The 17,143-nt window shown below is 41.8% G+C and overlaps 1 protein-coding gene across 10 annotated transcripts in view; it reads right to left on the bottom strand.

Annotated features, from left to right (window-relative positions):
* Positions 1–11,313: 11,313 nt before the first annotated feature.
* CLEC16A (C-type lectin domain containing 16A) overlaps positions 11,314–17,143 on the bottom strand; it is a 1,646,984-nt gene continuing 1,641,154 nt past the window's right edge. For 9 of the 10 annotated variants that reach the window (XM_073591184.1, XM_073591186.1, XM_073591185.1 and 6 more), the window contains one exon: positions 11,314–12,889. In XM_073591184.1, coding sequence (XP_073447285.1) covers positions 12,510–12,889 — 380 coding nt within the window. In that variant the 3' untranslated portion in view covers positions 11,314–12,509. The remainder of the gene's footprint in view (positions 12,890–17,143) is intronic. The other variant, XM_073591187.1, reaches the window with a different exon arrangement.

The raw sequence follows: 17,143 nt of genomic DNA, 5'->3' as shown, positions 1-17,143 counted from the left end.
CTCTCAAAAACCCAGCAGCCTCAGATGCTTCCCTCACTCTGGTGGGGAATAGCTTACAGCATCTGGTATCCCTGGGCAGTCTCCCATCTGTATACTAACCAGGCTTGATCCTCTTTAGGCTTCAATCAACCAAGATCAGGCATGAACAAAGTGATGTGGCCGCAGTCTGACGAAAAATGAATGTGCCAGGACACCCTGCAATACCAAACACCACAATGGTTCAGATGCACCCAAAACCACTGTCCATCAGGGATGTAGATACCTGCCAGATCACTGAACCTGAGAGCGGTGCTCCTGCTTGCCTCGGCTGTCTCTTTTTTTTGGAACAGTTTAAATGGTATAACAGGTATCCCAATAAACAGTCCTCCATGGATGCAGGCCTAAACCAATGTTGGTTTTTAGCTCTATACAAGCCCATAGGTATGCAAGTACCTAGGCATGCAAACATGCAGGTATACAAGTGCTTTTGCCATGCGTGCATTCATGTATGCAGTACAGGGTCAATACGCTCATACAGCTGTACCCTCAGGCAAACAAGCACCCAGGCAAATAGGCCCATATGCATGTAGTCCTGTGTAAATAAGCACATATGTAGTTGATTTCTCCAGAACTATTTACCTATGTATACAGCTTAATTTAATAAACATGTGTATGCAGTACAAATGAAAACATGCCAGCATGTGTTTAAGCAATATGCTTCTATGGAAGCATGTGTTCATGCAAATATGCATTTGGGCAAAACATGAAAGTGTGCATTGTATACACGCATTCATGCAACACGTTGCCATGGAAACAGGCATTCTCGCAATAAGCAAGCATGCATTTATGACATCTTTGTGTGAACCAGCATTTTTAAGCGAACAAGCATTTTTATACGGTCAAGCATCCTTACGCGATCAAGCAGCTTTATGTGATCAAGCAGCTCTAAGTGATCAAGTATTCTTATGCAACCATGGGGTTTATTCACCAAAAGCAAACCCACCTCGCACCACAAGTGTACCGCAAGTGCACTCGGAAGTAAAGTCGCCAGAGATCCGAGGGGGATATGCAAGAAAAATTAAAAAACAGCATATTAGCCTGCACATGATTGGATGACAAAATCAGCATAGCTTCCCCTTATTTCAGATCCTACCTCCTAGATTCAGAGCGACTGCACCCCCAAGTGCACCCACAGTGCAAAGTGGATTCGCCCTCCGTAAACAACTCCCCATGTTTTCTATGTGAACATGTATATTCAAGCAAACATGTATAATCATGTATCTTTATGCAATCAAACTTCTTTATGCGATCAAGCATTTCTACGCGACCATGCATCTTTATGTGACTTTATGTAAAATCATGTATATCTATACAAACATGTCTAAACACGCATTAATAACCATGCATCTGTATGCGATTATGCATTCTGTGCAACCATAAACATGTATCTCCATGCAAACATGTAAATTCTTGTACATTTCTGCAAACACGAACATGCATCTTTGTGCATCCATGCATGCTTAAGCAACCATGCATTCTGTGCAACCATGATCATGTATCTCTATGCAAACATGTATAACCATGAATATTTATGAAAAACATGACAAAAACATGCAATCATGCATTCTTGTGCAATCGTGCGTTTTTAGCAACCGTGCATTTTGAGCAACTGTGCTGTTTCTGCAGGTTTTGCAAGCACCCGCTTAACTGAAGTTGGGCCCAAATAGACCTGCAGGATCTAGCCAAGCACATATGCACTATACTGAAGATATGCTTCATGTTTTCCCAAACGTGTATATTTAAACATATATTTAAATAACAAGATTGCAAGCATGTATACTACCGCTGCACCTGTTTATAGAGCAGACAACACTTTAAATGGAACTGCTAACCATCCAGGGGTGTTTTAACTTTCAGTTGTACATTTCCCTGGATAAGCAATAAATATGCAGCATAAAATCATGGCTTCTCTTTACATAGTTCTCCCATAGCAAGTACTCACACTTTGTAAGTATCTTTAGGCTGCTGCTATGTCTCCAGAGACTAACTGAACCTGTTGCCACATGGCATGGCCACCCTTCCACTTCCTGCCTATATAAAAATAGGCCATACCTAGTGAGCCTGCGGCCTCTAGTGGCTGAAGAATAAATCGCAGTCCACATGAGTAATAGTACATAGCATGATTAAACGGCACACTGCTCCCAGTGGCCACCGGGAGAACAGTCAGATTTCTCTCTTTTTTTTTTTTTTTTTAAAAAAGAGAAACTGTAAACAAATGCAGACTTACCATTCCTGCTGCAGGACTCTGAATAAAACAGGAGTCCAATCTTCACCCATCAGGGCAAGCTTTGTCATAAAAGACCTTCAGAGACTGGGTCCCCCTCAATCTGGGGTCCACTCCCCTGGACCTGTATAGCACCCTGCAGGAAAGCACCTTGGTCAGAACAAACACTGCACAGGTTTCCATTACGCAGGGTCCAGCGCCATAAGGCTGCATTACAGGCAAAACCTCAAGGAATCGTCTCTCCTTCCCATGAGGCTTGGGTACCATCCATTTTAGCCTTCATGCCATCCGATTGGATCTGATCATAACGCCCTTTACTGGGACATCATTATGTTTTGAAGAGCTTCAAACAGCCATGACAATCACCTTCAAGACACTGGCAAAAAAACTGAGGTACTTCCTTTATGAAAGGGGTTATATTGGGGAAACTTTCTGTATATTGGTTGCCAGTGTCCAATCACCTTGTTGGAATTCAACATGAATATCGTATTTGTACATATATTTCATTACTATGCCTAAAAGAAGAAAAAAACTCACATGGTTTTTGAAAAGGCTGAAAGTGTCACACTTCCGGAAAGGACAGGATGTGACCTCCCAGGTTGGAATGTGTTCTGTAGCTCCCATTGCGCATGACAATGCTGGCTCCGATCTGTCTATGGGAATTTCCTGATTGACTACTATCCACCCAGGCTTCAAAGGCAGATAAACTGACAGGGATGATGGATGAGTTGAGATACAGGAAGTCAAGGGCCCAGGTGTTTGAGAAAGCTGACATCGGTCGGATGCATGGACCAACACTGCCCCCCAGAGGACAAAATGGTCCATATGATGGGCTGTTGAGGGAACGCCCCAGAGACACTGTGATTCGTCCAAAGGCAAAGTTGGGCAGGCAAAAGGGGGGGGTCTGGATGAGGTATGTTTGTTAAAAGTAATGTTTGCTAAAGAAACTCTCTTGAAGACCTGAGGACCAGCCGAGGAGGATGTGCTAAGTATCAATCTTGTATTGTGTTATGATTGTAGGCCTTGTAATATTGCAATTTCTTGTAGTATCTTTATGTTAGTTTTCCTAATTATGCTGTTTTAATACATTCCTATTTTTATTGGGAAATAAATGTAACTTGTTTTACTAGCAACACTGTGTGTTTGGTTTCATAGCTAACCTGGTATTATTGTGATATTGACAATAGCATGTACTCAGTTTATTAGGCCAAATAATTATAGGGACTAGACAAATTAATACACAGATATAATATTAATAATTATATCGAATTCTGAAACCACGCTTGGATGGTCATGAAGATTCTGTGAAATATTTCATCAGGGAGACGGACGCGTAGAACCTGGTGAGATCTTCAGCTGATATATGTATATATGTTAAACGTTTGTATCGTTAATGTGTTTTAGGCCTGTAGCCAGTAAACGGTACTGGTGAGTGAAGGGATTGATCATCCCTGGTACTGATATAGCCTGCAGATTGACAGGATATACCACACATCTTTGAGGAAAAAGTGGGAGAAATATAGATTTTTATTTTTATTTTTTTGTTTTAATTTTTTTTATTGATTTTCGTTTTTTCATTTTTTATTTTTATGTTTTGTTTTTATTAATTTCATTACTAGTGTATTTTATTTGGTCCCCACGTGAGTGTGAAATAGCGCTCTGTTCCAACAGAAGTTCAATGTGGCCTGCAATCTAAGGGTTTGGAAATCAGTGGGAATATAGTAAGGCATTGACTAAGAGTGTGCCTGGTGTTTTGCAAGCTGTAGAGCTGCAAGGAACAAAGTTGTTTTTAAACGGCTTTTGGATTTTTTTTTTTTTTTCTCTTGATTGTGGAACTACAAGTCAGAGTTTGCTGTCAAACAGTTTTATCTGTGTGTGTTTTGTTGTCTAGCTGTGGGCATTGTGTAAGCAACTTCAGTGTAGCTAGGTGCAACTTAGCATATCAATGGAGGCCATTGAAGAATTTGTTAACAAGTATGGTTGTGTTAGATTTGAGTCTATAAAAGAGAATGCATTAACACACCAATACAATGACCTATTAAAACAATGCAATACCCATAATGATGCCATAAAGCATAAAAAATCTTCCAAAAAAGGCAAGAAACAGAGAATTGCCAATGCCATATGCATGTTGGTGAAGATGAAAGACATTGCTGAACAAAAAGAATTAGAATGGTATAGTGAGAGGAAACAATTATTTGAACAGGTACAAAGTGTAACAGAGAATATATTGGCAATGGTTGCAAAAGCAGATGCAAATGTTGCTGATCACATTCAACAATTAGTGACTGAGAAGTGTGTATTGGAACAGAGATTAGATGAGTTAGAAAAAACATGTATGTTGAAGGAACAATGTATCGCATCATTGAATCAGGAAGAGGCTGAGAGTTTGCGTGTTATCACACTGCTTAGGGAGGAATTACAGGGTGCACAGGCAGCCATAATGGAGTTATCCTTCAAACATGCAAAAGCTGAATGTGCAATGGTGGAGGTACCCTCCGCACATGCACAGTGCTCCGCAAAGATAGAAGTGAAGCACTCAGAAAAAACAGACGCTCTTATTGCTGCAAGTGATGTTGCTATGACAGAAATCAATGGTGGAGATGTAAATAAAAGTGCGATAACTGTGCTTGAAAGTGATTCAGGAGTTGAAACTTCTGATGACTCCTCAGACGATGAAAGTATAAAGTCTGCTTATTCCAAGCATAGTAATCGTAGTAATAATGTCCAGCAATGTGAGTTTCCACTGCTGTATGCTCAAAGAAGGGCCTATACAGAGAGACCAGCCCTCAAATGTTTTTTGTGTAAAAGGGGGGCTCACATCGCTAAGTATTGTTGGGCGGCGAATAATGGTATCAAAAGAAGATCGCAGTACCCCAAAACGACCCCAAGGCATTATGAAGTGTATTCTGCCCGATGGGGTAGCAACCCAAAGCATGGAGGCCGTAGTAATCAAACCCATTTCCCTTTAAAGACCCAAATGCGGAGACTACAGACTGAAGATCGCCAATATGGACAACAGTTACGTAGAGTCAAAATGGAGGTAGCTGCATGGTTATTCAAATGTAGTACTGGGGAAAACAAAGTTGGCAGCACTTAGTGAGCTGCATGGATGCTAAGAATTTTATGGTCAATGTTTCCTTGCCATATTTTATTTAAATACGATGCTCATATCTAAACCTTATACATAGCAAATGTTCCCCTACATTACAATTAATGGGAAAAGGCTTGGGGGACTTAAAAAGTCAATTATCATGATAATTATGTGTAATCACTGTCTTTGTGTTCCTTTTTCCAGAGACCTTGGAAGAAGATAAAACTGGTTTGGATACTAATGTCTGTGTTTGTTTACAGGTTCTTCAAAGAGAGAACAACAGTGGGCACATTTAGCAAAACAGGGGTTAGGTTATGGTAAAGGCATAATCGATTATCAAATGGTACCATGAGCTCATTAATTAGTAATTGTTTGCAAACAATGAAAAAAAGTAAGATAAACAATAGTCAGGCATTAAGGGTTTCAAGTGTTACAAGTGAAGTTAAAAATGTTGTGATGACGTACAGATGTTTTGTTTTTCCCATTAACTAATTGTCTTTCAGATAGAAATGAGCACTTACTCTTCTCAGGAGGAAAATCCATGGATGTCTTTAGTTAAAAGTTGAGTGTTTGTCATTGTCTTATGGTGGTTGTCTTGTCATGTTGTTTTTGTGTGATAATGGCCAGAATTTTAATTTCTTTTGTTATTAAGTTTTTTAATTTTTTTTTAATATTTTTGGTAGTTGTTTAGTCATCCATTTTATTTTTGTTTGTTCAGGTGGAGAAATGATTGTTTAGTCCACCTGAAAGGGGGGTAATTGGCTATTCTGTCAATTAGCAGCTGAATAGATGGTCATGGGATATGTCCTGCAGCTGAATACATCTTGTTGATTTAAGACAAGAGTTGTTGGTAGGAAGCCATTCTAGCTTCTGGAGTTTGTTTTTTCTCTTTGTTTTATGTTCATTCAGGTGGGAAAAGTTACAAGGTGTACGCTTTGTCCACCTGAAAGGGGGGTTGGTGCATAGGTCTGAAAATACAGATAATGCATTGTGTTTTTGATGCTTAAATTGAGAATTTTTGAGAGTCAACATTGACGTTCGTTTTGTTTTTAAATTGTTGATCATACCATGGGGATCCATTTTAGAGTGGGTTCAGCCTAAAGGGGTCATGGTTGTTTTGATGGTTTGGTCAGAGTTGCAGAAGCCAGGAATACTAAGTTCCTGGGTTCCCAGGAAGGAACTATAAGTAAACTTTGTAAGCAAGCAGATATTATGGATAAGAATTTGATTCTGCTCTTGTTTTTTTCACTTCCAGAGTCCTGGTGAAGCGTGATTGGAGAGGTCTCTGGAACAGGGATGACAGATGTTCATCTGGTTGGCAGTTTGTTTCGGCCATACTACACCGCAAATTTGTTCTGATAAACAGGAGAGAAGGGACAAACGAAAAGATTCAGTTTAATACTTGTTTTTGCTTATGGACAATTTAGGGCTAATGCTGGATCTGAAGGACTTTGCCCATCAACGAGACTTGTGAAACATTTTTACCGGAGTCTCTCCTGAGGAATGCAAACATGCTATTAATACATGTGCGATGGGTTGGAGGTTGGGGAAGGAATATACCAATCCAATCTGTCAGAACCTGAAATGTAAAATATGTTTTTTTTTTATTGAAGGAAGGAATTGAAAGAAGAAAAGGTTTTTAATGTATGACATGTATTGACATAACGGAAGTAATATGGTGCAGGTGCCCAGGAGACTGGCGCTTATACATAATAAGGTGTCGGTTGGCCAGACTAGAGGTTGGCCAGGTGACACATCAATGGGGTGAAAATTTCCTTGTATGGGGGAGATACGCCTGGCTGATGTCTCACCTGAGAGGTTGAAACCTGGCACAGGGAAGGCCAGTGAATACACACAGGAGCATGCTCCGTTAAATAAAGGGAACAAACGCTGGCTACCAGGGTACATGCCTTCACCACATGGCGCTGCAACATCTCACAGTGGTTGATAAAAACCTATTACCCTATATGTGCTGAGTATACACTGAATCAAGTGCAATCATTGTACCAGTGACTTGCTCCCAGAGATGTGCGGACACAGAATAAGGTTCATGCAGGGCGCGTATGTCTGAGGAGTAACCGGAAGTGGAGGGATGTATTCAGCACTATATTGGGGGAATAGGAGCTGGGATGGGTGTTGGTAATGGGGTGGACATCGGCCTCCCGAGGAACAAACTCGCAGCCATAGCTTCAGAGAATAACCGGGGCTTTGTTACTCAGAGAGATTGGTGGCATCCTTGATAACATTCAACAAAGTCACATAAGTACCCAGGTTAAAGTGGTTCGAGATTTTGTCAACCATGTTCAGAGGTTGGTAGAGAGTGTGAGGGTATAGGACAGGAATCTGTCATTGGATGCCAGGTCAATACACGGTGGTGGATGAGAAATGTTGGGAAGATTCATCACTCTATGTTCTGGATGGGGAGAACATTGCCTCAAAGGGAACACCGGTGTATTATTTGGGACATAGGAGAATTTGTTTCTTTGTCCTAAAGGATACTAATGTATCATTAGTCATGAAACTAGGATGTTCTGTGAACCTGACAATAGCTAGAGAAGCATGGTGTACCCTTGGCGGTGTCTCTGAAATCCAGACACAGGAATGGAATTATGCGGTACCGCATATTGCCAGTCTGTCTGTGGATGTCAACCAGAACCGCCCTGTTAATCTGAGAGCCCTGAACCTTGGTATGGGAAGGAAGATACAGGAATGGTTAACAGATTGGGATAGAGATGAGAGCCTTATGAGGATGCTGAGTGGAGGGACAAATTGATGGTAAGGTCTCTTCATATATGGTAGAGGCTTTGCTGCTGGTTCAGAACCCTGAGATACCACTGACGTGCCAGAATTGTGGTAGGAAAGGCCATTGTGCGCGAACCTGCCTAATCCTGGCCCGTATCTACAGTGAGGAGGTATAGGAGGTTGGGAATGGGATGTGTAGTCTGATGGATCATAGGTATATATGTATATATTATGGTAATGGGTTGATTTCATGTTATGGTATAGTGTGATAAAGGTGTATTTTAGGCTAATAACATGGGCCAGAGGCCCGCCTCGAGAGTCTATCGGAAAGCTGGTTGATAGGTTGCTCTGAATGTGTGTTGGTGAATGGTGAGTGAATGGACACCCCTTGCCTGTACTGCACCCCGTCCTGAAGATATCGGAGAGAAGAAGACGCAGAGTGGTGACATGGAAGCTGTCACGGAAGAATGATGTTGGTGTGTCACCCAGTAGCAAAGCGGCACATGTTGGGAAACACAGCACGTTAAGACTGTTATGGACTGTTCCACAGGAGCTGGTTCTGAGGCCTATGTTGAGAGGCGCAGCACACCACAGTTAAGGACTGTTCCATAGGTACTGGTTCAGAAGCACATGTTGGGGAGCAACACACGTTAAGACAATTATGGCTGTTCAATAGGAGCCGTGTCTGGAGAAGGCTGGTATGCGCCCTTCAGGTGCAAAGCGGAATATGTTGGAATTCAACATGAATATCGTATTTGTACATATATTTCATTACTATGCCTAAAAGAAGAAAAAAACTCACATGGTTTTTGAAAAGGCTGAAAGTGTCACACTTCCGGAAAGGACAGGATGTGACCTCCCAGGTTGGAATGTGTTCTGTAGCTCCCATTGCGCATGACAATGCTGGCTCCGATCTGTCTATGGGAATTTCCTGATTGACTACTATCCACCCAGGCTTCAAAGGCAGATAAACTGACAGGGATGATGGATGAGTTGAGATACAGGAAGTCAAGGGCCCAGGTGTTTGAGAAAGCTGACATCGGTCGGATGCATGGACCAACACTGGCCCCCAGAGGACAAAATGGTCCATATGATGGGCTGTTGAGGGAACGCCCCAGAGACACTGTGATTCGTCCAAAGGCAAAGTTGGGCAGGCAAAAGGGGGGGTCTGGATGAGGTATGTTTGTTAAAAGTAATGTTTGCTAAAGAAACTCTCTTGAAGACCTGAGGACCAGCCGAGGAGGATGTGCTAAGTATCAAGCTTGTATTGTGTTATGATTGTAGGCCTTGTAATATTGCAATTTCTTGTAGTATCTTTATGTTAGTTTTCCTAATTATGCTGTTTTAATACATTCCTATTTTTATTGGGAAATAAATGTAACTTGTTTTACTAGCAACACTGTGTGTTTGGTTTCATAGCTAACCTGGTATTATTGTGATATTGACAATAGCATGTACTCAGAGTTTATTAGGCCAAATAATTATAGGGACTAGACAAATTAATACACAGATATAATATTAATAATTATATCGATTTCTACACACCTATAGGTGGCGTATAACCCAGATAGTCAATCTTATGGTGCTCTGTGTCCCGTGATGTACGATAAAGAAAAAAATATATATATAATGTTTGGGGGTTCTGAGTAATTTTCTAGCAAAAAAATTATAATTTTTACATGTAGGAGAGAAGTGTCAGAATTGGCATGGATGGCAAGTGGCTAATTACCATAAGTTCGTTATATACACAAAATTATTATATACTGTTTTTAAGGTAATTTACTATATTTTCAAAAACTTTATTCAAGCAGGTGACTTAATGGACAAATTACTGAAGTTTGGAGTAATAAATTCAAACCAGTAATTTCACAGTAAATAGAGAAATAGTGAATTATTATGTTATAACATATAGCATAATAATATATGATTTAGCTTGATTAAAACAGTACCTTTTCCACAGGCAACAGATTCTCATTCTCCCTCTTAACTGAGTGAGAAAAACTTGGGATTATGGGTAAATCTTATACCCATAAACCCATGTTTTTTCCTTCTAGTTAAGAGGGCTGGGTTGGAAGGGAGCATTTGGCTTTTAGACACTGCAGTGAGAGGAGAGTCTCCACTGCAGCATTTTTATTGGACAGCTTGTTCCAATGGTGCTTTATCATTGGTCCAAGGCTCCAAGCTGTCCATTAAGTTCAGTGCTTCTGACAAGAAGTCAGAGGCACTGTGAGCTCAGCCTTTCAGTCTGCTGCAAACAGATTGTGCCAGCTTGTAATTAAACTGGCCGCTCTGTATGTAGCTTCTGAGAGGCTGCACAAGAAGCCTGTATCTCCGGAACTATAGGTGGCAGGAGCCGCAAATTTTGACCAGTGGTAGGGTAGGACTTCAGATACTCTGTGACCCCAGGTCACCGAGCTACGACCCTCGAAGCTTGATTTTTTTTCATGGCTCTGCCTCACCTGCCTCCCCTAACTGCACGTCCCTGGTACCAACCTTTATTGAGTTAGTAGGCACACTTTACAGCAAGTCTGGGTCAGTCTAAATAGGATATGCTCCTAGATTATCATAACTAAAAAGACATTGTATTAAGATTGTTACACAAAGAAAGAAAATTGTAAAAATAAAATAACGGGAACCAGGGCTCAATTGCAAATGGCTGCATTTGTCACAAAATCATTTCTCTCACTGACAATATGCAAAACCATCACACTGTTAATTGCTAGTTAATGGAGTGGTTCTACACTTATAATACTGATACTGTTTTCAAATAAAAACATTTAAAGCATAACTTTAGGCACTGGCGTAGAGGAATCAACAGCAATACTTATCTTATTCCTGGAGATCCCTCCAGCAGTGTAATCAGTCCTGCAAAGTCTCCACCCTAAGTCACTCCCAGACACTGTCAATGCGTTTTCCACATACAATGCATAGTTAATAGCCCTGAATTGTAAGTGAAGATGCTGAGGGGGGCTGCCCATGACCTGAAGCACCAGAGGGAGATGAGGAGAGTGCCAGACCAGGATACTCAGCCTTTAAATCCCCTCATGTACATAAAAAGTATTTACCCTTGCTGTGTGTGTGTGTGGGTGGGGGGGGGAGTTGAAATGCAGAGTTAGACTTTAATAACCATTTAGAAAAAGGCTTTTGAATTAATATAATACAGCCTGATTATTACAAAATATACAGCATATTTTATTACACAAAAAGACTGACATTTCCGAAGAGGTAAATCAACTTTATTAGCTCTGCAACATGCAATCAATCCCACAAAATAAAAAAAACAAACTCTAATTCCCATTGTTTTCTCAAAAACGTAATTCTCTTGTCTCTTGTCTTATGGCTCATGAATGGGAAGTTCAATTGGTAATTGAACACTTTCTCAACTGGTATGATTTCTATGAAAACATAAATTACCATCAACATATATGGCTGATAAATAATGTAACGTGGTAAATATTTAAAAGAAATCATATAAAATGTAAAATATATTGCCACACACAAACAAAACTTGAATGATTTAACTTCTTTTAACACTTTAGTGTGTCTGTGTGGTCAGGGTATTTATTTCCCCCATCTCCGATATGCTGAGAAAGTGAAAAGGTTTCAAGTTATTCCTCTTCAAGGTTTCCATACTCAATATGCTTGATATACATGATCTGGCCCATTAATCCGAAAATACAATATGGACAACTATTGAAAACTATGTCGGACATACAACATGGATGGTATGCTTACACGACTTGAAGCAAAAGTGCTCTCGGGACATTCTGAGCAACAGATTACTGCACTGACGGCATGCCAGCAATACACATTAACACACTCATGTAAGTGAGTAGAGTAGTAAAGGAAGCAATGAAGATGTGCAAAGTTCATTAGCCAAATGCAGTCAGTAAAGTACAGTCACATAAATTAGAAGGTTTTCATTAATTGGTTATGGGTTACTGTTTTCCTTTTTCTCTAAGTTCTTTACTGAATATGCCCAATGGTGTTACCTTGGGGTACTACTTAAAAATAGCTAATTTTAGCTGCCTACATTGGTTAAGTGTTTAAGCTATGGAAAAAGAATTCGCTATCAAAATATAGTGATCAATAAAAGTGTTTTTTACAGTTGAAAAGAATATCAAACTGCTAGAAATATTTGCCATTGACACAGTAGCATGAACACTATTTAAATAGCAAGACTAAATGCGGCATTTGCAACAGGCCAGTAGCTCTTAAATATGGCTGTGCATTAATATCTAGAAATGGATTTTATGCGACAGTAATAGAAGGAATCCAGGCAATTTCTACCTGTATTCCTCAGCCCAAGGAAACATCATATGTATAAGTTCTGTTTACTTGCAAGTCTCAATGATGCTGACAATATGAATTTTCAAATTACATAAAAAAATGTAAATTTGTATTATGCTGTTACACTCTATAAACTTCTTCTACTGTGTTGCCATGAGCATTTTCTGTGATGCTAAATTTTGCATTTTCATCATTTTGTAGGTCATTGCCAGATTCCAGTGAAGATTCCAAAATACAATTGAAGGTGTGAATATTGTATGGATCAACAGGAGGGACCAAAGTAAGAGATTCAACGCTGAGAGCATCAGTGTTATCATCAGATATTAAAGAAATTGTTGGCTGCAGTGCTGGAGTCAGGCTAGGAGCCAAGTTGGTGATCTCACTGTCTGGCTTTCGAAAGGAACTCTTCCTAATATGGGTGGAAGATGGCAGACTCCCTTCGTTGGTCTCCATTTGACTCCGAACTGTCACTGGAGGTTGGTCAAGAATGGAAGAATCATCTGCAAAAGTAAATGAAAAACTAATGAGGGAAAATTCAACAACTCTGTTCATTTGAAAAAGAGAGTTCACTAGTTACACATGAACTAAATTTATTGAAGAGTTTTGAAGAGTTAAGAGAACCTTTTCCCTGCTTTAACCACCTCAATACAGGACACTTACATCCCCTTCCTGCCCAAGCCATTTTTCAGCTTTCAGCGCTGTCACACTTTGAATGACAATTGCGCAGTCATGCTACACTGTAACCATGTGAAATTTTTAGCATTTAGAGCTTTCTTTTAGTGGTATTTAATCACTCCTGTTTTTTTTTTTATTTTTTCCTAAAAAAAAAAGGACCAAAATTTTGTGTTTCTGTCAGTAAATTTTGTAAATAAGTAATTATTCTCCTTCACTGATGGGCGCTGATGAGGCAGAATTGATGGGCACTGATAGGCTGCACTGATGGCCACTGATGAGATGGCACTTATGGGCATTGATTAGGCGGCACTTATGGGGCACTGATTAGGAGGCACGAATATGCCTCACTTATGGGCACTGATAGGTGCCACTGATATGTGGCACTGATGGGTGGCACTGGGCACAGATAGGTGGCACTGGTGGGCATAGATAGGCGGCACTGGTGGGCACAGATAGGTGGCACGGATAGGCGGCACTGATGGGCAATGATGGGTGGCATTGATGGGCAGCAGTGATGAGCACTGACTGGCATCACTTGTGGGCACTGTGTGCTGGCACTGTTGGGCACTGTGTGCTGGCACTTGTGGGCACAGATTTGTGCCAATTGTGGGCACTGGTTGGCACTGGTTGCTGGCAGTGACATTGCTGACACTGGTGGGCACTTAATTGTAATCAGGGCACTAATGATCAGTGCCCTGCTTACATCCCTAGATGTCCTCTGTGAGGAGATGCCGCTGATCGGCTCTCCTCTCCTCACACTCTGTCAGTGTGAGGCAAGGAGTGCCGATTACCGGCATCTCCGTGTTTACATGTGACCGGCTGTAATTGGACACAGTCGATCACATGGTTAAAGAGCCGTGGCTCTTTATACAGATCAGGGTCGCGCGTGTCCTAGCAACACAGCGCTGCGTGCCCCAGGGGTCGTGCGAAAGCGGTCGTCATATGACGTCCAGCCAGAATGAGACCTGCACCGCCCAGCCGTTATTTGATGGTGGGCGGGCGGCAAGTGGTTAAACAGGCCCATATTTGGCAACTCAGATGTGACATTAAATACACATTGGAGTCTTCAAAGTTCATTAAAGACCAACCCTTACAATCACATAACTAACCCAAAGTATGTAAGTGTTCTTGATTTTGCACAGGGTTTATTGAAGATATAGTTTATCAGTAAACAAAATAAACTAAAATTGTTAATAGCACAGATAAAAAAAAATGTGTGAGCTGAATTTAAAAAGTGACCTGCGTTATTTTGGAAAAACCCTGTGGTTGCAGGAAAGAAAATTGCATCATCTATGGCCTGCCTTGGTCTTTTAGTCTGCATACCTCTGTCACAGAATGCTCCATTGCTTCCAGGGTTCATCCACACTACTTCCTGACTCATCGTTGCTGCTTCCTGGCTAACATTTCTGTTATTTGAATATAGGGGACATTGCTAAATCATTCTCTGATAACCAAGCTGCACATTAAATGGCGACATGGAAAGCTGAATTCTGAATCAAGAAATAAATGTTACCTGTCTCTGCAGTGTAGAAGACATAATGTACATAGTAAAAGTGGGTGTAGAGAAGTAAAAATTCTTTGGCAGGTAAAACTGTAAAAATATATTGTACAAAGGTGATACCTCCAAATTTTATTTAGAACTTCAACCACTTCATTACTAGGCACTTTTACTCTCTTTCTGACCAGGCCAATTTTCAGCTTTCAGCGCTGTTGCGCTTTGAATGACAATTGCGCAGTAATGCAACACTGTACCCATATGAAATTTTTTTATCATTTTTTTTTTCACACACAAATAGAGCTTTCTTTTGGTGGTATTTAATCGCCACAGTTTATTTTTTGTTAAACAAATGAAAAAAGACCAGGAATTTTGAAAAAAAAAACCCACCTTTTTCTAAGTTCTTTTATAAAATTTTGCAAATAAGTCGTTTTTCTCCCTCACTGATGTGCGCTGATGAGGCTCCACTGATAAGCTGCACTGATGAGGTGGTACTGATAGGCAGTAATAGGAGGCACTGATAGGCACTAATAGACAGGCAGCACTGATAATAAGGGCACTGATCATGAGTGCCTTGATTATCTGTGTACATGTCCCCTGTCAGAATTGCTGGTTACTGTGACAGTGTGTGAGGAAAGTAATGCCAATAACCGGCAAGCCTGTTTACATTGTGATCAGCTGTAATTGGACACACTGATTTACCCTTGTGCTCCCCAGAACAACAGAGCCGTACTGTAGCCATCTTTCGGCTATAGTGAACAATAGGGATGAGCTTCGAGTTCGAGTCGAACTCATGTTCGACTCGAACATTGGCTGTTCGCAAGTTCGCCGAACAGCGAACAATTAGGGGTGTTCGTGGCAAATTCGAATGCTGCAGAACACCCTTTAAAAGTCTATGGGAGAAATCAAAAGTGCTAATTTTAAAGGCTAATATGCAAGTTATTGTCATAAAAAGTGTTTGGGGACCTGGGTCCTGCCCCAGGGGACATGGATCAATGCAAAAAAAAGTTTTAAAAACGGCCGTTTTTTCAGGAGCAGTGATTTTAATAATGCTTAAAGTCAAACAATAAAAGTGTAATATCCCTTTACATTTCGTACCTGGGGGGTGTCTATAGTATGCCTGTAAAGGGGCGCATGTTTCCCGTGTTTAGAACAGTCTGACAGCAAAATGACATTTTGAAGGAAAAAACTCATTTAAAACTACCCGCGGCTATTGCATTGCCGACAATACACATAGAAGTTCATTGATAAAAACGGCATGGGTATTCCCCAAAGGGGAACCCCGAACCAAAATTAAAAAAAAAAATGACGTAGGAGTCCCCCTAAATTCCATACCAGGCCCTTCAGGTCTGATATGGATATTAAGGGGAACCCCGGCCAAAATAAAAAAAAAAAAGACGTGGGGTTCCCCCTAAATTCCATACCAGACCCTTCAGGTCTGGTATGGATTTTAAGGGGAACCCCGCGCCAAAAAAATAAAAAAACGGCGTGGGGTCCCCCCAAAGATCCATACCAGACCCTTATCCGAGCACGCAACCTGGCAGGCCGCAGGAAAAGAGGGGGGGACGAGAGTGCGCCCCCCCTCCTGAACCGTACCAGGCCACATGCCCTCAACATTGGGAGGGTGCTTTGGGGTAGCCCCCCAAAACACCTTGTCCCCATGTTGATGAGGACAAGGGCCTCATCCCCACAACCCTGGCCGGTGGTTGTGGGGGTCTGCGGGCGGGGGGCTTATCGGAATCTGGAAGCCCCCTTTAACAAGGGGACCCCCAGATCCCAGCCCCCCCCGTGTGAAATGGTAAGGGGGTACTTACCCCTACCATTTCACTAAAAAAGTGTCAAAAATGTTAAAAATGACAAGAGACAGTTTTTGACAATTTCTTTATTTAAATGCTTCTTCTTTCTTCTATCTTCCTTCATCTTCTGGTTCTTCTGGCTCTTCTGGTTCTTCCTCCGGCGTTCTCGTCCAGCATCTTCTCCGCGGCGTCTTCTATCTTCTTCTCCTCGGGCCGCTCCGCACCCATGGCATGGGGGGGAGGCTCCCGCTCTTCTCTTCTTCTTTTCTTCTCTTCTTCTTTTCTTCTCTTCTTCATTTTCTTCTCCGGGCCGCTCCGCATCCATGCTGGCATGGAGGGAGGCTCCCGCTGTGTGACGGCGCTCCTCGTCTGACAGTTCTTAAATAACGGGGGGCGGGGCCACTCGGTGACCCCGCCCCCCTCTGACGCACGGTGACTTGATGGGACTTCCCTGTGACGTCACGGGGAATGCCACAGGGAAGTCCCATCATGTCCCGTGCGTCAGAGGGAGGCGGGGTCACCGGGCGGCCCCGCCCCCTTATTTAAGAACTGTCAGACGAGGAGCGCCGTCACACAGCGGGAGCCTCCCTCCATGCCAGCATGGATGCGGAGCGGCCCGCAGAAGAAAATGAAGAAGAGAAGAAGAGAAGAAAAGAAGAAGAGAAGAGCGGGAGCCTCCCCCCATGCCATGGGTGCGGAGCGGCCCGAGGAGAAGAAGATAGAAGACGCCGGAGGAGATGCTGGACGAGAACGCCGGAGGAAGAACCAGAAGAGCCAGAAGAACCAGA

Source organism: Aquarana catesbeiana, linkage group LG06 (assembly GCF_042186555.1).
Source record: "Aquarana catesbeiana isolate 2022-GZ linkage group LG06, ASM4218655v1, whole genome shotgun sequence".
Lineage (NCBI taxonomy): Eukaryota > Metazoa > Chordata > Amphibia > Anura > Ranidae > Aquarana > Aquarana catesbeiana.
Note: the sequence above shows the minus strand (reverse complement) of the source record. Positions and strands in the feature narration are given on the sequence as shown.